The sequence below is a fragment of the Sarcophilus harrisii genome, chromosome 3 (genome assembly GCF_902635505.1).
Source record: "Sarcophilus harrisii chromosome 3, mSarHar1.11, whole genome shotgun sequence".
Taxonomy (NCBI): Eukaryota; Metazoa; Chordata; class Mammalia; order Dasyuromorphia; family Dasyuridae; genus Sarcophilus; species Sarcophilus harrisii.
In genome coordinates, this window is record NC_045428.1 from 392,687,191 (window position 1) to 392,711,589 (window position 24,399).

At 34.0% G+C, this 24,399-nt stretch overlaps 1 protein-coding gene and 1 long non-coding RNA gene across 6 annotated transcripts in view; one reads left to right on the forward strand and one right to left on the reverse strand.

Annotated features, from left to right (window-relative positions):
• The window catches only part of ZNF385B (zinc finger protein 385B), a 367,319-nt gene that overhangs the window by 234,949 nt on the left and 107,971 nt on the right, over positions 1-24,399 (forward strand). For 3 of the 4 annotated variants that reach the window (XM_031960379.1, XM_031960380.1, XM_031960382.1), the window contains exon 2: positions 21,188-21,330. In XM_031960379.1, coding sequence (XP_031816239.1) covers positions 21,188-21,330 — 143 coding nt within the window. Of the gene's footprint in view, positions 1-6,763; positions 7,075-21,187; positions 21,331-24,399 lie in introns of those variants that run through there. The other variant, XM_031960381.1, reaches the window with a different exon arrangement.
• Positions 22,472-24,399, reverse strand: part of LOC116422435 — a 34,494-nt gene continuing 32,566 nt past the window's right edge. For both annotated transcript variants that reach the window (XR_004233076.1, XR_004233074.1), the window contains exon 4: positions 22,472-22,749. This is a non-coding gene — a long non-coding RNA (uncharacterized LOC116422435). The remainder of the gene's footprint in view (positions 22,750-24,399) is intronic.

A 24,399-nucleotide genomic window follows, 5' to 3' on the forward strand; every position in this document is an offset into this window, starting at 1 on the left:
TATAAATTGTATGCCAGTGAAACAATTTTTTATTGCTAGCAAGTACTGTAGAATGTATGAATAAAGAGATGGCTATTGCACCATCTAAAAAAAAAGAAGTGTTAAGCATGAAGAAACAATATGGCTTTATCACAATTAGATCATACCAACTCATTTTCTTTTTCTAATGGGGTTGTCAAATTTCGTTTTCTGATATATTATAGAACTTGTGGATCTGCTTCTTTATAAATTAGCACTTAATTATGCCATCTCTTGTATTTTTCTCTAATTATTTCATGTGCTATGAGAGTTGAATTATTGAAATAAGACTAAAATTTAGTACTTTGATATCTATCCATCCAGAAGGTCTAACATGTTAAAAGGATTGACCAGTAGTCTCCTCATACCAGAAGTCCTTAACCATTTTGAGATATATCATTTAATCTTTTATCAGTCCTAACAAACCATCTGGCCCTTTTGAGAAGAATTTTTTTAATAATTATATAAGAACATACTAAAATTCAGTGAGACATTAGTGAAAATAAAGAAGTGTGTTTTTCTATCCAAGTTCACAGGCCTTCAGAAAGCCATCCATAGGTGCCTTGGTCCATGAACTTCAAGTTAAAACTTTCTTCCCTTATACAAAAAAGATACAAAGGATATTTTGTAGGAGCAGAGTAATGACACCTACCTCATCTTTGTGGAAGATACTTTTAGGAAAAAACTAATTGGACTAATTATAAGGACTTAAACATCTCAATTCTGTAATTCTCATGTTCAAGAATAAGAACATTTTATTACTATCTTCAAGACACTTTTCTAAGACTAGAAAAAGCTATTTCTGATTTCAAGGGGTTTAGAATCTTTGAACTGAAGACAAATCAGTTTCAGGAATATAAAAGTGGGATGATAAAGGTCTGTATAAGGGGCTTTGCTCTAAGGTTTGAAAGGAAGACACAGCACTTGATAGACCGTGGGAAATGAGGTTTTTCTCAATCTTTTGATTGTGGGGAGATATGGAGTCTGAGGAGTCAAAGGAGATTTATCATTCTCAGATCAAAGATTTTAAAAAATCAAAGTAAAAGAGACTGAATTAAGCAATATTTACCTTGTTCGATTTTACATGGTTGTAATATTACCAGGTCAAGAGACCAGAAGGACAGAAAGATATAAAGGCATTGAACAGAGAAATGGTTCAGATATTTTTAGACATTGACAGTGTCAATAAAATAATGTAAATGGAAGAGTATAGGGAAATGGCAAAGCTGACAAATTTGCCCTTATCTGATGGTCTTTAGATACTATCAAATATAATTTTTAACCAGAAAAAAATAAGCATATTTTATACATATTTTATATAACTATCATGACAGCCTAGATCATCTTTTTAGTTATAGAGTTGCCCATCAAAAGGCAGAGACTTGTGAAAAGCCAACATTATAAATCAGATAAATAAAGTGAGATGTTCTTTCTATTATGAAAGGTTGGCAATAAAGTTAACATAAGGACTTCTTTAAGCAGTGAGCCCCACTCAACCTCCCACTATTCTCCCTGGATATAACTTTGTGTAAAGATCACTGAGCAATAGAGATTGCAGTCAGAAAAATGTAAAGTGAAAATGCAAGGAGCCACTGTCAATTTAAAATTAGAGATAAACTTGAAATCTATCTGATATTAACTACAAGTAGATCTGAAAATACTATTTGATTTATGGGGTTATATTTATATCAATATAAAGTTGTAAAAAGAATCATATTTGTAGCTTGACTCTGTCCTTTACTATATTTATCTTCAACAATTAACTCTACCTTGGTAAGCCTCAGTTTCCTCAACAGCAAAATAAAGCTAAGAAACACTACATGGTTATAAGACCACCTAAGACGATGGATGCCTTTCATACCCAGAGGATTAGGAAGACTTCTGCTAGAGGAGAAATACTCCCTACATAATATATTTCCTTCTCACTAGGGACTGGGCAAGAAGAGAAACCTAGATCTTCATTTCCTCACATGTTTCTATTAATAATGCAATTAGAACTATTTTTAAAATACTTTAATTGTCATTATTAGTGTGACATTAATTGCAATACAATTACTATTGGACTGTTGTTACTATGATATTATAGCTACAATTGTAGGAATACAATAGTTAATACTGTGGTTCAATTATATAATGTGGACTAGCCTAGAAGCCTTGTAACATTAATGTAGGAAAATGCATTATGAGTTCCAAGCAACTGACAAATGAATTTTTGTAATACATCTCATTTACATAACATGAATTACCTGCACTTGGTTGTACAGTACAGGAGCCTTTAATTTCTTGGAAAAACTAATGATTATCAAATCAATAAATCCATCAATAATTACATTTATGTAGCACTGTATTAGATTATCAGACTGTACAGACTATCACTCTATTATGTAATCAGAGGCCAGTATGTGGCCAGGGATCTGTATGAGGCTAAGGGCTCTCTCTATTCTTCTCTCCATCCTTCACCCTGCCCCAGCATAAGGTGTCTGCAGGGAGGCAAAATAGATCTCTTTAAGCCTCTTCTCCCCTTTCTACCTTTCCCCCCAGGGAGGCTTTAATTTCTGCCAGCAGGGGAAACAGGAGGTTGAGATTAGAAACCACTCTGCTCTTCTCAAATAGAGGGGTTACTGTGCTAGAATTTCATCTATCTGCTCCCTTAATTACAATTTGTCCAAGAGCCATGATTGGGTGCCTCTGATCACTATTTCATTATTGGGGAGATAATTCTCTATTTACCCCATTCTCTTTCCCTAAACTTTGACTTCATTCCCACTAAATTCCAACTTCACCTTGCAAATAGCCAAGAAACCCAAGACAAAACATAGAATACATGTACCAGAAAATAAAAAGTGAAGGAGTTCTACCATTGAAAAGGAAATAACTTGGCTCAACCATGAATGTTCTGGATCTTATCCAAGGGGCAACTCTCCAATATCTCTAGGATAGCAAACTGGGGACAGATACATGATGGAGGTTACTGGCTCTTTTCAGTTTTTTCCTTAGCAATCCAAAATGGGGATGGCCTCTTCCATCTTCCCTTTCAAAACTGGAAGCCAGAAGCCACTAGACACTTGAAGGAGTCCCAGAAAAGATGGAAGAAGACTGGAGTTTTCCCTCTCTTGCCACCCCACCCATCTTCCCCAATGAGAAGAGAACTCCATATCCACGGACATTAGGACTAGACCTACATTTAGTTTTCTTTTTTTTTCTTCTGTGATCAGTAGTGTCCTAGAGAGAGAATAGAGCTTTTTGTACAATTACCCTCTTTTTTTCTCCAAAATCTTTCAGAAATGATTGTGCTTTGTGGTTTTGTGGTTAGGAGGAGGTTTACACAAATAGAGTATAGAAGCAAAATACTGTTAGGAGGGAATGGAAACAACCTTCTCTTTTACTTCTGTATCATATATTGTATCTTTATCTTTTATTTCATTCCCCTCCCCCCTCATTAGCTTTTCCTTCGTTTATGCATTTTGGGTAATGGAGCACCATGATACCTTAAAGATTTCCTTCTTAAATATATTTCCCCAAGTGCTCTTTCTATTCTTCATAGAAATGGCAGACTGATTATATATCTGGTATATAGATAGTATAGGTGGCATAGATATAAATGGATAAGTGCACTTTAATTTTTTTCATGCATTAAATGCTATGTAATATTGTGTTAATTTAGAGGATTTATGAACCTCTGTGTCCTTGGTTTCCTCTGCTCTTGATCTTATATGCAGACCAAGTAGGTATGGGGCAGAACTAAAAGAAGGAATGCATTAGTACAGAAAGGAGTAAGGATACAGAACTTCCTATTAGTCTTCATTAGAGTATTTGAAAAGGAGTATTTCTTCACAAAAGTGAAGAAAAGAGTAAAGGGAGAAGGCAATAAATATACATACTAAAGTTGACCCAAATGTTGAACACACAAACATAGTTTGTTGTAGAAATCTGGTAGGAAAGGATGGATACAAACTTCCTAACATTGAAGAGAGAAAGGGGGAGATTAAAAAAAATAGAATCTCAGAGGATGTCTTATATTGCCTAAGATATGTAGGGAATGCCTGAACAAACTGACATATGAATGCAATAAAATATTATCACTGCACAATAAATGATGAGTTTAGAAAATCATGAGCAGTGAAGTGTTTGAGAGAATTCCAAGATTCTCTTACAATCACAGAAGAATTTATTAATGTCATAGCAAACTGACCAAACTCTGAGAGTCTGGCAATTAAAAAGAGTTTGGGAGAGCTTTTGTATACTGAAATTTGGGGCTTAGCTACAGGCTAACCACTCATATGTGGAGGGCAAGGTACAGATAAGGGAGAAACCAAAAAGTCTCTTCATTCAGGTAAAGAGACAGGATGTCTTTTAGCAAGGTGTTGTCAATCAGGCAGGATGGGGGGAGTAAGAGATGAGATTTTATTACTCCACATTCCTTAGTTGGATGTGCAGTTTTGAGTAGATCCTTGGCTCTGACCCATTATCTCCCCCATTTCTATCTTGGGGAGAGGAAATTCGGGAGAAAAGGGCTGAGGACACAAGAATTAGTTTATTCATTGACTGACACTGGAAAGAAAACCTACTTTGACCAAACTTAACAACTCTGACAAAAGCACTGACCAACTATGTCTCCAAAGGACTTGTGATGAAACACATTACTCAATTACTGATGGGGAGTCAGTGGACACAAGATATAAAAAAAGACAGATTTTTTTAGAGAGACATTATATGGATGAATTTTATTTGATTTTACTTATTTGTTGCACTGGTGTGTTTTTTTTTTGCTTTTGTTCCCCCCCCCCCTTTGTTTCTCTGCATTTTTAATTAAGGAAGACACTTAAGGATTTAGCAGGTAACACCAAAAAAGGACACAAAAAAACAACAAACCTCAGGATTATTGAAAACACTTTTGAAAATGTTGAGAAGAAAACAGAAGTTCAGAAGGAAGCAAATTTAAGCAGGAAGATTTTAAAAGTAACATGTAAAATATATTATGTGTTTTTCTTAAATCAGGAGTTATCAAATGAAGATTGATGGTTCCATATTGAATCCTCTTGTGGTCTGGTGTGTCTGTAGAAATGCTCTTTTCACTGATATTTAAATTCATTATACAATTTTAAAAGTCTGTGGTGTTGATGTAGAATGCTTCTATGCTCTTCAAATTCCAAATAATTATTCATAAATTGATTGAGCTTATTTAAGCTAGACAGAGAAACCCTCATGCAAGGTCTACTTTATGTAATGAGCATGTTGACTTCTCTATCTCATTAATCACTAGAGGCTTACCTGTCCTTGAAAGTGACCCAGTGAAACCAGACAGAAACAGACTGCCAGATCTCTGAATTTGTGTCGGTGGAATGAATTTTCTATGGCCTGCCAATGCGCTAGTAGTTCACTTGAGTTATTATTGGCTCTGCTTGGCATACAAACAAGAGGACCATGCCAAAAGGGCAAGATTCTTTCTGACATTTGGAACCGTCAGTCACTTCATGTCTTTTTCCTTCAATGAAATATCCCTCAAGCCAACTCATCAGTATCAATGAAACACAGTTTACCATAAATAAGGAAATAGCCTGTTTATTGCTTCAGTTGCAACTTGGGTATATAAACACAAAGAAAACAGAGTGGCATGTTCTAATTGTGTGGGCAGATGTCTCTATGTAAGAAGTAAAAGTGATTATGAATACTTAAGTGTGAATAATCTATCAATCTCATTTTTAGGAGTACTTGAAGGAAAATTCTTCAGAGTTAGCTTATTATGCCATAAAGATCCCAGGACTTGGAATCAGAAGCCTTAAACTACATTATTGACTCTATTGCTTCCTAGCCTATGTTATCTTGTGAAAAAACTTATTTGTTATTAAATGAAAATACTCATTTGTAGAGGAAGAGGGGAGAGACTGGACTTGTGAATTCATTGGTATAGGGAATTCCCAATAAGGAAATTTGATGCACCAATAAGAATGGCAAGTGCTTTGCAACTTAAGGTCCTAGAGAGCTACTTGCAGCACCAAGAGTTTAAGTGATTTGCCCAAGTTTGTTATACCTTCAGTTTATATTAGAGATGTTACTTGAAGCGAGGTCTCCCTTACTGAAGCTTTCCATCACTTATACCTCATTGCCTCCCTTTGGGAATAATAATACTTATTTTACCACCTTATGAAATCCATAGGAGGAGAGTGAAATATGCAAAGCTTTTTTGTAAACCTAACATAAATGTAATTTTCTATTATTCTTCTTATTCATGAATATTAGAATGTGGGATAGTGGATAAGAGATGAAGTCCAAAAGTCTTGTATTTAAGCTTTGACATATACTAGCTCTGTGACCAGAAAAAAAGTTATTTAACTTCTAAATGATGGAAACAACTCTCTAAGAATATAGGTTGCAAAGTTCCTGACCTGCATTTGGAAATACAAATCTATGTTTCTCACACTGATTATATCAAAGTAGAAACCAAAACCAAAACCAGAATCAAAAATCTCCCAAAACAAAGTTAATTTTAATCCTATTGAGTACAAAATTGATTTAAAGTAAAAAGTCATCTGAGATTTTTAAAAGCTACTTATTCACCTAACTACTGAGATAACATTTTCCCCTCAAAGTCTTGACTTTTAGAATTCTTCCATATAAACAGATTTAGGTTAAATGTTTAAAAAACTGAATTGCTTTAAAATAAAATCTTATTTCCTTTTTCTTTTCTTCTTTTTTTGGTAAACAATGATACTATAGCAGGTCCTGGGTAGTTTGAAAAATATTTAGAAAAATGACATGCAAAAAAACTAGTGTCAGTCTTTTACATTCTATTTGGTTGCCTGTCGTCAGTAGGTAAGCTGCCCTCCCTCTGGAATCAAGTTGCAAACACAATCCTCCATAGTAATTAGAGCTAAGCACCAATTACAGTACGTCTGATTTGTTCAGACTTAGTCCCTGCCAGTCGGCTGTTTCCTAGCACCACATATCACAGGAGCACCAGGTTGAAATGATGGAATTATTTATCTCTAAATGCAATAATACCTCATAAGAGTGTTGGAATACAGAAGTGACTGGATTGTAAACTTTAAAACTAAGGTAAGCATTATTGTTTGACCAATATTTATACCTCGGGGATTTTATTTTTCCATGAAGTAAAAAAGGTGTGGAGAGAGAATACTGAAAATTAATTTATGGAGAAGTGAGGAGTTTTAGAACTAAAATAAATACTGTATTTGTTGGTATTCACTTCCTCTCCCATCCAAAAATTTATCCTATTCTCCTCTCCCTAAACTTTGATGAAATTGCAATGTAAATATCAAGTCAGACTTTACCAATTTTCTCAGCAAGCTAAAAATGTCACCAATTTCTAGAATTTCTTTTGTTTTTACATCATCACAGTTTCTTGCATTTCTTTAAGTTTGTGGAGTATTACATTGCCACAAATCAATCAGTGAGCTGAAATAGGATACCTGTACAGTAAAGATCCATGATAAGTAGTTCTTGTATTCCTATCCCTATAGTAAATGATTCAAAGCACAGATGTATATATGTATATTGATCACACTTGTAAAAATTCCAGGGTCAGGTTGATAGACTGATTGCTGGTATGCTGTTTGGAGACGGATAGTATGAGTGAGCTATACTCTTGTCCTATGAGTGTGATGGTGGGCAGCATTCTAGAGACTCAACTTTCCTTCTGGTTCAGGCAAAAACTCAATGGTTGTATAGTTTTCATACTTTTTTGAAAGAGAAATCTATCTGGAAACCAGATCAATTCAAGGCTTGAAAGGGGATTATTTCCTAGGATGAAGTTAGGCTTATGTTTACGTGTATTCAAGGTGGAGCTTTAATATCCTGACTTTTACCTCTTCTTTGTCCCTGAGCTCATTCCCAGGGATTTTTCTTTCTTAGTCTTTGCAATTTTTGAAACATGGATATATGTTTGTTTGGAAAAAACTTAAAGGCTCAAAGTGTGAAGGTGTTTTTTTTAAAAACTGGGGATTTGGAGTTGACTTCAAAAATATTGAGAAACAGATTTGTTTTGCCTTCTTTGTGGATCAGAGGTATAGACATTGCCGTTTCCATGGACTGTTTGTCAAAAGGAGTAACTGATACCAGTATATGTTGATCTTTACTTGTAAGTGACTAACTCCCAAATCTGTAGCTAGTGTGATTATAAATAGGATGATTCAGTGTACTTATCAAAAAGATAGGCAACTTGGAACTAGAAGGCCAAGTTTTAATGATGATTCCCTAATAGTTTTTGTTGTTATTTTTGAGTGTGTGATATTAAACAACTTTCTTTTTCTGAATCTGTTTCATGATTATTAATTGGGAAATAATACTAATATATTTTGCAGGCTTTTAGTAAAAGCTTACAAATGATGTAAAACATGTGAAAGTTTGGAACTTCTTTGAGAAAAAGTACCCAGTACTTTATAAATCCAAGAAATCATCACAATTATAGCATAAAAATGACTTGCTATAAAAATTTACTATTGTTACTGTGCATTCAACTTAAGTTCCTACCTGTGACTTTTCTGTCATGCTATGTCACAGAAAGTACAATACCATCATGTTCCTCCATAGAAAAGCAACTTGCCTAACTACACTAGATTTAGCTAGAGATATGTCCTAATTGATTTGTCCAGAGGACCAGTTCTAATAATAATAGCCTGATAATAGCACAATAGCTTTTACTTCCTGATTTTGGGATGCAAATGTTGAGTAGAGGAGAAGGGGAGAATACAGTATAATAGTTAAATTACAGCCAACCCTTTCCCACATATTTGTGTACACACAGACAAAACACACACACACACACACACACACACACACACACACACACACATCCTTTGGGTGCTTTTTTCTTTGTTTCTTAATGGCATGTTGCTCAGAATTTAGTAAAGAATGGCTACTTGCAACTCCAAATAGAAACAGTATACAATTTAGAGATTTTGGATTTCTATATTTTTAATTTAGACTAAAACTTCCTTTCCCAAAATGAATTTGTTAGCAGTTGGCACACATTTTATGTAATGTTCATTTTAATATGTGTATTGTAAAGAAATGGAATTTCAAAATGATGTTTAAGATAAAAGAAAGAGGAATCAAAAATTATATACAAACTGATCATAACAGTTAAAGATGACAATTATATCAACAAATTATTTTAGACACAGACTAAAAAAAATCCAAAAGAATGAATCAAACAAGAGTGATGTGGATAGTTCTCTCAATTTATATTTTTCAGGGATAAAGCAATAAATAATAGAGGTTACAATTTCATTTAAAGTGGTGCAGGATATCTTGCTCTTTTTATTTTATTTTCTTCTATTTTATTTATATGTGGAATAGAAGCACTAACAATATAAAATGCTTCTTCTAGAAATACCTCCTCATTCCTTTATCTTCTAAAACAACTTACTGAGAAGACAAATGCTTACTATTATGTATTACTTCATACTACTATGTACCACTTCATATGTAGTACTGTGTATTAGTCTGTCTATTAGGACTAGAACTAGTCCCTAGAAGATAGGGAATTTTTTTTAAATAACATAGTCATTATAGAATATATAAATAAGATCTAGAAAAAATAACAACAAAATTCATGTGGAAGAACAAAAGGTCAAGAATCTCAAGGGAATTAATGAAAAAAAAATTAAATGAAGGTGGCCTAGCTGTACCTGATCTAAAACTATATTATAAAGCAGCAGTCACCAAAACCATTTGGTATTGGCTAAGAAATAGATTAGTTGATCAGTGGAATAGGTTAGGTTCACAAGACAAAATAGTCAACTATAGCAATCTAGTGTTTGACAAACCCAAAGATCCTAACTTTTGGGATAAGAATTCATTATTTGACAAAAACTGCTGGGAAAACTGGAAATTAGTATGGCAGAAATTAGGCATGGACACTTAACACTGTATACCAAGATAAGATCAAAATGGTTCTATGATTTAGGCATAAAGAATGAGATTATAAATAAGAGGAACATAGGATAGTTTACCTCTCAGACTTGTGGAGGAGGAAGAAATTTGTGACCAAAGATGAACTAGAGATCATTAATGATCACAAAATAGAAAATTTTGGTTACATCAAATTAAAAAGCCTTTGTACAAACAAAACTAATGCAAACAAGATTAGAAGGGAAGCAACAAACTGGGAAAACATCTTCACAGTTAAAGGTTCTAATAAAGGTCTCATTTCCAAAATATATAGAGAATTGACTCGAATTTATAAGAAATCGAGCCATTCTCCAATTGATATATAGTCAAAGGATATGAACAGACAATTTTCAGATGATGAAATTGAAACTATTTCCACTCATATAAAAGAGTGTTGCAAATCACTATTGATCAGAGAAATGCAAATTAAGACAACTCTGAGATACCACTACACACCTGTCAGATTGGCTAAGATGACAGGAAAAAAATAATGATGATTGTTGGAGGGGATGTGGGAAAACTAGGACACTGATACATTGTTGGTGGAGTTGTGAATGAATCCAACCATTCTGGAGAGCAATCTGGAATTATGCCCAAAAAGTTATCAAACTGTGCATATCCTTTGATCCAGCAGTGTTTCTACTGGGCTTATACCCTAAGGAGATACTAAAGAAGGGAAAGGGACCAATATGTGCCAAAATGTTTGTGGCAGCCCTGTTTGTAGTGGCTAGAAGCTATAAACTGAGTGGATGCCCATCAATTGGAGAATGGTTGGGTAAATTGTGGTATATGACTGTTATGGAATATTATTGTTCTATAAGAAATGACAAGCAGGATGAATACAGAGAGGCTTGGAGAGATTTACATGAACTGATTCTGAGTGAAATGAGCAGAACCAGGAGATCATTATATACTTCAACAATGATACTATATGAGGATATATTCTGATGGAAGTATATTTCTTCAACAAGAGAAGATTTAACTCAGTTTCAATTGATCAATGATGGACAGAAGCAGCTACACCCAAATAAAGAACGCTGGGGAATGTCTTCACATCATGGTCTAATGGAAAGAGTCCTGGATTTAGGGTACTGAAGTTTTAATCTCAGTGCTGCAGGTACCATGAGAAAGCCCTTTAACCTTTAGACCTCAATTTCTTCCTATGCCAGAAGAGGGCATTAGACTAGATGATGTCCAGCAACCTGTCCAGAGCTAAATTCTCTGGTCTACAAAAACGAATCCCATAAAAAGATATGAAATTCTGAAATATCTGATGTTATTTTGTATATCACCAGTACTCTAAAAAAATGGCATTTGTTCATTTTTACATTTTCAGGATCCTGGTTTGAATATGAAAAAGCAAACATGAGGAGAGCCTATTTTGCTACATAAGATGCAATTCCCTTTTGGAACAAGTGTCCATTCCATAACGTATACAAAGCTTTTTTCTTCTCTTATCTCTCTGAAGTCTCCCAACAATACTGGAAGAGAGAAAGCCCACTATTTACTCAGGGAATGAAGGCAATCAATTACCAGAAGCTACTGCTTCCCTATTTTGTCAAAGAGACAGGCAGCCTCATCTAACTTGGCTAATAATCCAAATGAAACCACTTGGCCAAATAGAGCTTTTCTTTTCTGGCCATTTATGATGTCTTCGCTGTGCTGCTTGTGCTATTAAATAAAATTCTATATAAAAATCTATCTTAGTAAAGAATTTTAAAAAAGGATATCCTTTTTAATTTTGAAATCTCAGTTCTTCCGTTAATGTTATTAAGTTTTCACTTAATATCCTGTTATTATTGACTCCTGATCAGCCTCCCCAGATTACTCACTTACCTCTGCTTTCTCTCTGCTATAAACAAATGATGGTCCACACACCCTATACACCACACACTAGCTTTTCTAAAGATGGAGTCAGGTGGATGTACAACCCACAGTCACTGGAAACTATTAGCAAACAGCCATTTCTATTTAACAAAAATGACTTTTCTCCTTGTGAAGTTTTTCACAGTAACTTTCTCTATTTTTCCAGGCTATTAAGATTTTCCCCAACATTCTCAAATTCCACCCTTTGAATTACTGGCTAACAACAGAAAAAGATTTTCAAAAGCACCAAGAGCATTGTTAAAAAAAAGGGGGGGAGGTATGCTACACACGTTTTACCCAGAAAGTTTACACTGTAGTGTGTTTTTCTTTAGTGTGGGAAGCTACTTGTTAATGACTTGGAAAGCTCTGGTTAATACTTAAACTGAGGAAGCTTCCCCCTTCCAGCAAAGGTGGAATTAAAAAGTAGTTAGAGAGTAAACATTAACTGTTTCTTTAAACTGAAAGGTGATTCTATGGTATCCTTTTTTTCTGATTTAAAAAAAAAAGAAAATGTCAGATGATATTCATCTGACTCTTGAATATGGAAGACTTACATGCATCCTAATAACTAATTTGATTTACCAAATGAAAGAAAACAAAATGTGTGGCCCAAATTAAAGTTTATACCTTTAGCTTTGTATGCTGACCTCATAAGAGCTGTGTTATATCCTCTTTCAGTCAACATCATTTGAAGGCAGAGAAGAGGACTCAGTGATAAGGCAGCAGGGAGGGTCAAATGGCAGAGCTGATTTAATTGACTATAATGGAAGATCAGTTGCTATTTCTTAGGTAAAAGTGTCTTTTTCAATATATAACTGTGATTTCCATCAATATAAAAACTGCCAGCAGAAATTCACTGACAAATTCATGTTTTCCTTTAAGTGGCTTAAAATCTTTTTTTTTGCTTCCACCAATGGTTAAGAGAATGTTTTAATAGAATTTCCTTTTCAGAATTTTTATATTGTATAGTACTGATCACTGTATAACCTAAATCGTTTGTGACTTATTAAATTTTAATAATCATAATAACTAACATGTACATAATCCTTTGTCTTTGTAAAGACCTTTATTGAAATTATCTCATTTGAGTCTCATAATATCCCTGTCAGGTAGTGGTATTATTTGACACATTTTTACAGGTGAGGAAACTGAGGCTCACAGAAACTGTGACTTGCCTTGACCCACAGAGCCAGGACCATTTTTACTTGGGTGCCCAAATCAAACCAATTTTTTTTAATTAGGAAATTTTATCCTCTGAATGAGCTTCACCTTCATTTACTACTCCAGATCATTTTAATATTCTTATCTAAAGAACTATCTTAAACCCAGTTAGATTAGATTCCTTCTTGAAGCAAACCCCTCCTCTGACTCTGAAATCATCACAGGAATTATGAAATTCTCACTTCCAATGAAGTATCAAATGGGAGGATTTGAAACTCAAGAACTTGAGTATTGATATGAATCCTTTCTTTCTTTTTCAATGAATTTTATATTGTAATTAGTTCTTTATGTTGTTTGTTTCTAGATGGAAACCTTAGCAAAGATTATTCTCGGGAGGATTTTGGTTCTTCTCAGAGAAGGAAGTTAGTCTTCATTAGTTATAACTCAGAGGTTCTTCTGAGATATCTACTATAGAATTTAAATTTAACAATGCTCTGGAAATCTTTAGGGATTTCTGAGCCCCACATAAAACAACAAAAATCTAAATGATCATATAAAAACAATAATTTGTATTTAAATAAGTGCTGTGTGATTCGCAAAATACTTTGATTACAAAAAACAGGCAGTACAAGTATTAATTCCCACATTTGCAAATGAAGAAAACAGGATTCAATATAGTTTGCCCAAAATCACAGAATCAGTAAATAGGATGTCTAATAGGTTCTGATTAGAATCTTGTAAGACCTCTCTCTGTTAGAGAACCTTGGACTTGAACCCAGATTTCATGACTGAAATTATATCACACTTTTTTGCTGCTTGAATTGATACAAGTCTTGGGGGTTGGTTGATACAGGATGGGGCTAGTGACACATAAGCACTAATAGATCTCATGATAATACTTCAAATGCCTTGACTCCTACATCAATTTTCTCTAAAAACAAAATAAAAGAAGAGCTATAAGGATAGGGAACTTGATGTACCTTTAGGATTTCCAGCTATAAATGAGCCACCTCCTGCTATCCTGTTTGTGTCAAATGGATGCAACATCTCAAATGCTGCAGCATCCCAATGAAAGGCTCATCCTTTTCTTCTTTTTATAAACCCTGGTGAGGTGCCATCTAACTCAAAGTAGATCATGACTTAAAATTTGCCATGCTGTGCCCTCATTGCTATTTTTTGATGCATTTGACTTCGTTATTACTTGTAAACTTCAGTGGTGATGCTCCAGAGTTATTTTTAAAAGGAAGACACTTTGCCAGTCTGCTGCTGCTGATTCTTCCCCAGAGGGCATTTTGAATTGCCACAGGAGAGACTCAGGAACAGGACTGAGCTTGAGACTCTCTCTTGCTCAGCCTTTTGTTAGACTCAGTGCCAGAGATATTCATTGGTCTGATACCATGTCTAGTATTATTGGATTCTCTTCTGCTCTCTGCTCATCTTTCTCCTAAAAATCAGTGTTCAGGGGAGTTTTTATTTCTTCACAAATCATCCTGAGCAAAGTCAGTTGGACAAGAGAAAAAAATAAGGGACATTTGCTTCAGAAATGGAGAAACTCCAGCTTTTGAAAGCTTATTTTTCCTTCATATATGAATGTAGATTGCACCTTAAGTGAATCATTCACAAAGTACTGAGATTTTAGTCTAATTATGTGCTTGACCTAGACACAGCACAAAGTGCTACTCAGAATTCAGAGAAAATACCTTTACTGACCATGAGAATCCATCCTCAATGGGGGGCCTAGATAGGACTTTTAGATATATTGCTCCTTCACTCAATTTTCTTTAACAAATGCCAAATTTTCTCTGTAGGGAATTATGACATTTAGTAAAACCTTATCAGAAAGGGAGAAACAGAGAGACATTATATACATATATGTATATATACATATATATATGTGTATATATATATATACATTTTCCAAAATATTAAAAAGGGTACTAGATTTTAGTCACACTTTTTAAAATAATATTTTTTCTCAATTACATGTAAAAACATTTTAACATTTGTTGTTTTTTTTTTAATTTTGAGTTCCAAATTCTATCCTTTTCTTCCTTCTCTCTGCCTCCATGAGATGGTAAGCAATCTGATATGTTATACAAGTCACACATACTTTTAAAGCAGACAAGAAAGGACACTTTGTTATAATGAAGATTTTCTTTGAAAACTTTTTGATTCGGCTCTTGTTTTATTTTAAATAAAAACATGGAGTTCTCACATGGATGCCTTTTGCTTTGTACCAAAATTCGATTTTATATGTTGCTGAAGCAAGCACAAGTTGAAGTGGTTCTGACAGCATTGAAGATAACCAGTGGTGAATTAGCACAATGAAGTAAGATCACCAAAGTTCTTTTAAAAATACATGTTTAGTTTATGCTGAAGTTTTAAAGATGGGATAAATATATTTCAATAACTCCTATTTCTTTTGGAGACTTCAGAGTCCAAAGATGTGAGAATGTTAAAATAGCAGTTTCATTGAGGAAAAGGATATTCCCATGTTGCATAATAAAATAAATCTATCTTCTCATAGTCTTCCAAACATTCATTTTTTTTGAAGCCTCTCTGACTCTATTTTAAAATTTTGGAGGGAGGAATTATCCAGCACCTTATAAAGAACAAAACCCAAGTATGTTGTTGGTACTTTGATGAACTGCTGATTTTTTTTTTCATTTGTGAGACCACTGCATTCCTTTTAAGGCATCTAAAAAGCTACAAACTCATACTTCCATGTATCTAGTGGGCCCAGTGAACAAGAATGTTTGACTTGGGATCAGAAAGAGCTGTATTCAAATACTACCTCAAACATTTACTAACTTAATTATCTTGGCAAATCATTTAGCTTGCCTCAGTGTCAAGTTCCTATTATAACAATAATACCTAACTCAAAGGGCTACATGATGATCAAGATAATAAAAGCAAGATAATATATGTAAAGGGCTCTGTAAACCTTGTCACCATGTAAATCCTAGCTATTATTTTAACAATATTATTAAATAAATAAATATTATTTATTGTTAAATAAATAAAATTATTTAATATAGCTATTATTTTATATGTTATATAGTAAATACATGTTAAATTTATGTATGTATAATATTTACAGATTATATGTTTGTAACTGTTGTTATTAAATCTTTTCATTCAAGTCCACCTCCTCATGACCTCAATTGGGGTTCTCTTGAGAAAAATCCTGCAGTAGTTTGCTATTGTTTGCTGTTCCTTTTACTCAGTTTTATGAGTAAACCGAGGCAAACAGAGTTAAGTGATTTGCCCAGGGTAAAGCCAGATTTGAACTCAGGAAGATGATTCCTGACTCCTGACCCAGCACTCTATCCACTGTGCTATCTAGTTGCCCTATATATAAAATATTAATAAAAATCCTTTTTGCTTTGTCGATTCAATTTACACTTTAGCTCCAGGCCTTTGAAATATCCCCAGTACTCCTTTGAGAGAATGAGTTTAAGCAATCAACAGAAATTGTACCAATACAGTTTGGAGTTTGCAGTATTCCACAGCGGGCTCACCATGTGCATCAGTGAGCAAATACGAGTGTGTGTTTCTTTTTTGTGGGCAGCCTTGTCAACAGAAGAAAGTTGGCCATAGCTAACTATCCTCCTCACTGCTCCTACATTGCTCTCACCTCCAACAGTTATGATTGACGGCACCTGACAGGAGTTTTTTTCCCACAACCAGCTCATATGTCAGGCTAAGAGAATCAGGATCTGAAAAAGGCAGGGTTAGGATGTTAAGAAGCTAGCCAAAGTACTTGGAGGTGGGGGTGGGAAGAAGGGAACAACTAGAAAGAAAACAGGAGAATTACAAGTGCCTGCGATATGATGAGCACTGCAATTTAGACATGTCTTAATTTTTTTTTAATTTAAGAAGTTTTTAGTTATATAACTGATAGAGTAGTTATAATAACTTCTTCCCCTTCTCTGTGGCCCTGTCTTCCTTTTGTACTTTCTAGTTATATTGAAAATCACAAATGAAAAAAGGTTAAGATTGTCAGGTAGATGAAGATAACAAAAGAATCCTCAAGCCTCATGAACTATCATAGGATTAGGACTAATGGACGAATCAAACAAGTAGGGGTGATAGTTTGGAATCACCAAGTTTTTTTTCACCTTCCTCCCATTCATGGATGGCCCATTTTAGCTATAAACTGTTTCAGTAATATCATTTGACCAAACATTTTGTCAGGCAGGTAAAGTTGAATTTCTAAGATGTCTCTCCTATTTATGCCATTTTTTTCAGATTCAATATAGTTTTTCATTATTTGATAGATAGGCAATAACCCATACACATATATCCATACATACATACATATATAGTTAAAGCTTAGCTAAGAACCAATTTTCATAACAAAGTCAATCATCCACCCACTTGACAATATATTCTGTGTATCTCTCCTAGACAAAATAGAGTAAGTGACACTCCAAGTTCTAGATTAAGGGGAAAATAAATCTGATAAAGTTATTTATGTAATAGATTTTATTTTAATTCATCTTTATCATTCAAATATTTACTGAAAGGACAGGTTTAATCACTCTCAACTAAGAAGTATTTCTGAAAGAAATAACAGAAATTGATGAGCATCCCTTTGCTGTTTTGTTGTAAATAGCTATTTACAGACTTGTGCTTTTTTAAAGATTGCTATGACTTAGTGTGATGTAGTTCACCAAAGTAAAACTGTATGCGGTTTTTAAATTTGTAAATTAAATGGAGACCTGGGGTCTTTTATCAAAGTCAAAGACTTAGGAAATAATTTCAAATATTATTAAGAATTTTATCAAGTTCCAATAAGTTACTATGGTAATGTACATATGTTACTGACACAGTTACCTGAAATTGCACTTTTGTTCATTTATATGATTTCAGTGGAGGGTCAAACAATGCATTATTGATTTAACAGCTTTCTGTGTTTATTGAGGCCTGCCATCAAATTGAAAGCTGGTGGACAAGATAGTTGTATCTGGGGGGAGATTTGGGGAGGAGAATGTCACAGCCTGAAAGTAGACATGGATGGAAATTGGGACTATTGAGTCATTGATTTTTAAAATGTATTTTAAAATCCAGAGCAAAGAGTACATGTATGTCATGTATGTTTTTGTTGTTGAGTCATTTGCATTGTGTCTGACTGTGACCTCAGTTGGGGTTTTCTTAGCAAAGATACTGGAGTGGCTTGCAAAATGTAGCTCTGTTTCAGGGGAAAATAATTTATATTTGTGCTATATCACTTCAGATAGTTGTGCTGTAACGTGACCAAACTGTATTTTAAAACTGTATCTCTATCAATTAATTTGTAATTTTTTTTCAGAATAGTCAATTTGTAAATTAACACTACTAAGTACCTACTGTGTGCCAGACACTATACTAAGTGCTAGGTATACAAAGAATGGTTAAAGACAGCCCTTGTTTTTGAAGTGTCCATAGTCTAAATATGGAAACAACATATAAATAAAACTATATAAAACATAGAGGCAGTGAAGTAACACAGTGGACAGAGGGCCAGGTCTGCAATTGGGAGGATTTGAGTTCAAATCTGATCTTGGACACTTACTAGCTATATGGGCAAGTAAATATCTACTAAAATATGGTTATAATACAAAATTAATTTAATGTTATTTAATAATAATATAATATAAATTTTACCATAACAGCAACATTATAAAGAGAGCAGGGAGGAGAAGGATGATAACTGGTTTCAAGCATTGTATTGGAAGACTATCATATAGTTTTTAAAAAAAGACATATGTAGGGCAGTGGGCAGATCTGGAGCCAAGAAAACTCATCTTCCTGAATTCCAATCTGACATCAGACACTTACTAGTTGTATGTCCCTGGGTAAGTCACTTAATCTTGTATACCTCAGTTTTTTTCATCTGTAAAATGAACAGAACAAGGAAATGCCAAACTTCTCCAGTATCTTTGACAAGGAAACCCCACTTGGGGGCAGGAAGAGTTGGACTTGAATGAAAGGACTCAACAGTAACAATACATATGACCTGAGGGATTTAGATACTCTCAAACCTGGACATCTGAAACCTCCCTTCCCCACTGTGTTTCATTTCACTAATATGAAAACTGCCAATATTAAAAATTACAAGTAAAAAGTGAAAGCAAGGTATTGAGGTAAATCTATTGGTGCAGGGTTGGTTTATAATTATTGAGATGATTTACTAGCAGTTTAAAATATTCTGTATTTAACACGACCAATTGTCTGTTATTAAAATGCTAATGAAATGGTAAACATCTGCTAAGTTTTTTATGATAATGAACATTGGAAGTTCCAGAAGTATTTTTTCCCCTTGTGTCCTACTATTCCTGCCTAACTCATATTTACATATAGATTTGATTGAGTGAGGGGATGGCGATGCAGCAAGTGATCTGTGATGACAAAAGGCCAGTTTGTTTATTTCATATATTGTATTCTCCTTGACTTTACAAAGTGACTCTCCAGTTCCTCCAGAGAAACCTTATCCTACAAAGTTATCATAGCCTCAGTTGTAGAATACAGAAATAACCTGTTTTACCTTTAGGAGAACCTTTGTAGTTTACTGAAATGAAAACAAGGGATAATCATTAATCAGAAAATCAGTCCACTATAATGAGAATGACTATGTCATAATTTTAATAAAATCAGTGTAAAAAGAGAATAAAAATATTGAGAAGTAAATGTTTTAACTTAAGACATAGTTCTATGTTAGCTGCATTTAAACTAAAATTCTATGTTTTTAGTAGGCATTTAGGGCATAAGCTCTTTAAATGAATACTTTAACATATGCCCTTGCAACTCAAGATGTGTTGATATTGACTTGTACTAACAGACTCCAAAACTAGACAATAGATATAATATTACCTAATTAGAAGGGCACTATGTAATTATATACAGGACTGTCTGTGAACATTTTGCTGAAATCAAGAGTGTTTACTTTGATACTGACTGGGAAAAATATAATTTTCTTTTCTATCATTTCAGTGATTTACTTGCTGAATTCTACTATGAATTCCAAAATAGTTGGTTTATTTCATGGGGCATTTCTTCACAATTTTCCTTACTATTTTTTAGGGTTAATCTAAATGGACCCAGAGAGCCAATTCAGAACTACTCTCAATAATGTCTTGGAATGCTTCAAAATTTGGTAGCAAACTTACCAAATGATTACTATGAAAATAACATTGGAATAGAGCTGGGTATTCTAAGAAGGCATGTATAACTAAGGATGGAAATTTTAATAGATGGCACATTATCCTCTTCTGTTAGTTTATCCTTGAAGTCAATAAGGGGTTACAACCACATAATTGCCATGTATTTCTTTATACAGTTCCTAAAATCACTCTTAACTAGGACCCATTGCTTCTGAAACTTACTCAGGATAGACAGTGTGGTTGTAAGTTAAAGTTCAAATATTCATTTTTGTATAGATTTTTATTTTAAAACTATTCAATCTAAAAATCAAAGGTCTAATTAATGGGGATGGTTACTAATATAAATGTTAAAAGCAATGAAAGAATTTATAATCATTTAAAATCTCAAGGCAGAAGAATCTCATTTAGGGTCTGGTTTTGAGCTATATGTATACTTATACAACATTGCCCCAAATCTCCTCTCCTTTTACCCAATTTCATCCTTTCCCACACATATTTATCCTCAAACAAGGGAAAATCCCTGACTTGTTTTGTATTGTGAAAATAAATAATTTAACTCCAAGCTTCCTTGGGAGCAGACAATATCTGTAGAGCATTAATATTTCTTTTCCTTTAAAAAAAAAGGCAAAATAAAATAATCACAACTGTTCCTAAATCTAAAGATTGTATAAAATGTCTCCACTAATTATTCATAACATCATGTATAAGGCAACCCCACGTGGTAATAGGCATCTGGTTTTAATAGAAGCTCCTCCCCTTCTGTCTCTTGCCTTTTTGGCTTGTTGGAGCTACTCAGACGTTTTCATTCTACAGTACCCGCCAGTATGATTCATGTACCATATGTCTTTTTAGAGTCTGAGCAAGCACGACCCTGGGCATAGGGAAGCACTCTGCATCATTTAGACAATGAGAAAGTAAGGTGCCTTTTAATCGTATTGACTGCTCCTGTACCATTTTATTACTCCCACGTAATATATCTCTTCCAGGTTGCAGCACAGTAGTTTTATTCCTGTGCCCATAGGTTGTGAGAGATATGAAGTGTGAGTGACTGAATTTCTCTTTTTTGTTGTTATTGTTCTTGGCAGGTAGTACATGCCACAGTACCACACTTCCTGCACTTGTGCGCACACCTACCCTGATGATGCAGCCTTCCCTGGATATCAAACCATTTATGTCCTTTCCAGTGGATAGTAGTTCTGCTGTTGGGCTCTTTCCAAATTTTAACACAGTGAGTAAATGCATTTTATGTTATTTATTTGTCCCTTCCTTGGTCTTTTTTCTTTATTGCATTTGAGGATTTTCAATACATGGAGCCTCTCTTTCCAAAGTGTGTAAATTTAGCATTAATTATTGGACAAATCTATTTCATCTGTGTTAGGGAAGATAATGTCTCAACTATAAGGAATTACTAGTAGATTCACTTTAGCAAATTTTTCTCCAAATGGCTTTTTAACCTGTTGCTTTGCACAATTTTGATAGACCTTCTAGTAAAATAGGAGCCTCGCTTATTTCTGGGATCCTGTTCATATGCTAGAAGATTGTAATTTCAAAGTATCAAGCTAATTTTTCTTGCTAAACTAGAAAGGAAAAAATGATTCTGAACTTTGTCTCTCCAAGAGTATTTTTATTTTGCAGACTTTCTAAATATCTTGTGAATCTTAGACAATTGATATTTTTTAAAATGTTTAAGTTATTATAGATTAACAGTGAGTCTGATTCAATCAGGATTTTTACAAAGGTTAACCCTTTTTTGGGAAGAGTCTATATTTAAAATATGTTAATTACTCATAAGATTCTTAAAAGTTCTTTCAACAAATTATAAATATTAATAAAGTTCTCTCATCTCCAGTCACCTCGTTTATAATCAGTTGGACTACTTTCCTAATCTAAATGCTTTGCCAGTAACCCATTGATATCTTCCAATAACAGTCAACAGACTTCTAAAAGTAGAAATGGTTAAGTAATTTAGGCGATGATGGGGCTGATTTCTGTACAGTCAGTAAGTACAATCTAGTTGGGCATGATCGTTTACATGGATTAGACAGCATCATAGATGTTGCTGTAATCGGAAGAGAATTGCATTATCAACACCACCAGACAGTGAGTGTTTGAAGCACTGCCAAGTGTTTCCTTTTGCAAACTTATCTTCTGCACCAAGTGAAAACAGCAAGAGGATTTTTTCCTCCAGGGTTGTAAATAATTCTGCTGACAGGCCTTCTGCCATGGCACAGAGTTGTAAGGTAATTAGGGTGTAACAGATCAGCCAACTTTTTAAAATAGTGGTGGCCTTGACTTGGAGATTAAACAGTTGGGATTTTTTTTCTCCCCTTCATTGGGTTTTTCAGACACAACTGAGACAATAAAAAGGAAAGATGGTAAGCATCCTTTACGATGCAGTGAAACCGATCAGTAAGATAAATTACCCTTGTCCTCTTCACCAAACTCCATCAATACCAACCCTCTTGGAGCACAGCAATATACTATTTCAAGAGACTAAATAAAAAGCATGTCTATTATGTCTTTTATTGAACATATGTGCTGATCAACAATAATCACGTTGAATAATATCACTTGGTACATTTATTACGTTATTATTTTACTTTTGTTGTTTGTTTTTTTCCTTTAATGTGTATTTGGGAAACGGCACCTGGAATAGAGGAGTGGGGTGTTAGAGACCTAATAACTATGTTAACTACTGCACAGATCACCTGTCCACAATCATGCTTTTGCACTATGTGAATAATGCCTGCCTTATACATAATCTTGGAAAGATAAGAAATAAAAGTAAAATTTCTAAAATGGTGGGTGGGACCTATAGCTGTATACAACATGCATATTTGTTTCTTTCTCATGCTGTAAGTATTTACCTTTGATAGAGTTGATGCAAAAATGGTATTTTTAAAAGCTACCTAAAGCATGCTTCTAGAAATGGAACTTCACTGTTTACTGTTTGAGAGAAATCTAATTTCTTCCTCAAAATAACATTTTGTTAAAGAAAAAAGTGGTTTCTACTGAGCCCTCTGTGGGAAACAAGCAAACAGCTCCCAGTGAAGCCAAACATTAGTTCAACCTTCACTCTAGTCTCTCTTACTTTCTACTATGTGAAGTATGTTTCTTGGGTAGAGAATCTTTCAGTTAGCTAGAATATTGAAAAAAGTTATTGATTCAAAGTATGAATTAATGAATTTATGTAACTTAAGTTATATGAACTGAGTGAGCTGGCCTTGGAGTCAGGAAGACCTGAATTCAAATCCTGCTTCTGACAACAGGCTCAAGTCATGTAAATGAATTCTCACTTGAAGTGACTGAACAGTTGTCCTGAGCTTTCGTGGAGAAAGTCTGCATACCAGAGGTTCCTTATACCAATGAAAACACAAGCTCAAATCAAAATGTATTTATAAGACAAGCTTGGCTTTCTAATGGTCTTCACAAAACTGTAGAATAACCTATGGATTTTTGCATAGGTTTTGTTAAGTTACATTTGTGGATTTTGCAAGTGGAATTTTCTATTATGGCATCCTAATCTAAAATTTATGCTCAGAGTAAATGCCTGACAAGTGTTAGTTTAATTGAATTGAAGTATTATCTGATTTACTTCACAAAGTAACTACCTTTTTTCTTTAATAATGTTTTATTTTTCCTAATACATGCAAAGATAGTTTTCAATATTCATCTTTGCAAAATATTGTGTTCCAAATTTTCCTCCCTCTCCCTCTGTCCCTAAACAGCAAGCAAACTGATATAGGTTAAACACATGCAATTCTAAACATATTTCCATATTCATCATGCTGTACAAGAAAAATTAGATAAAAAGGAAAAAAAAGAGAAAGAAAAAATCCACAAATAAACAACAACAAAAAAGTGAAAACACTATGCTTTGATCCACACTCAGTCTCCATAATTCTCTATTTAGATGTGGACGGCACTTTCCATTACAAGTCTATTGGAATAGCTTTGAATCCCCTCATTGCTGAAAAGAGCCAAGCCCATCACAGTTGAACACCACATAACCACAGTGAACAACACATAATGTTCTCTTGATTCTACTTACTTCACTCAGCATCACTTTATGTAAATGTTTTCAGGCTTTTCTAAAATTAGCCAGTTCATTATTTCTTATAGAGTAATAATATTCCATTACATTCATATACTACAACTTATTCTGCCTCCTCAAACTGCTAGGTATCCACTCAACATAATTTTTTTTTAATGTAGAATTCTTCCTCCATTTTTGCTCCCTGCTTGAACTTAATTTTATTTTGTAGATTCATTTGCTGGAAAAGCTGAACTTTTATCT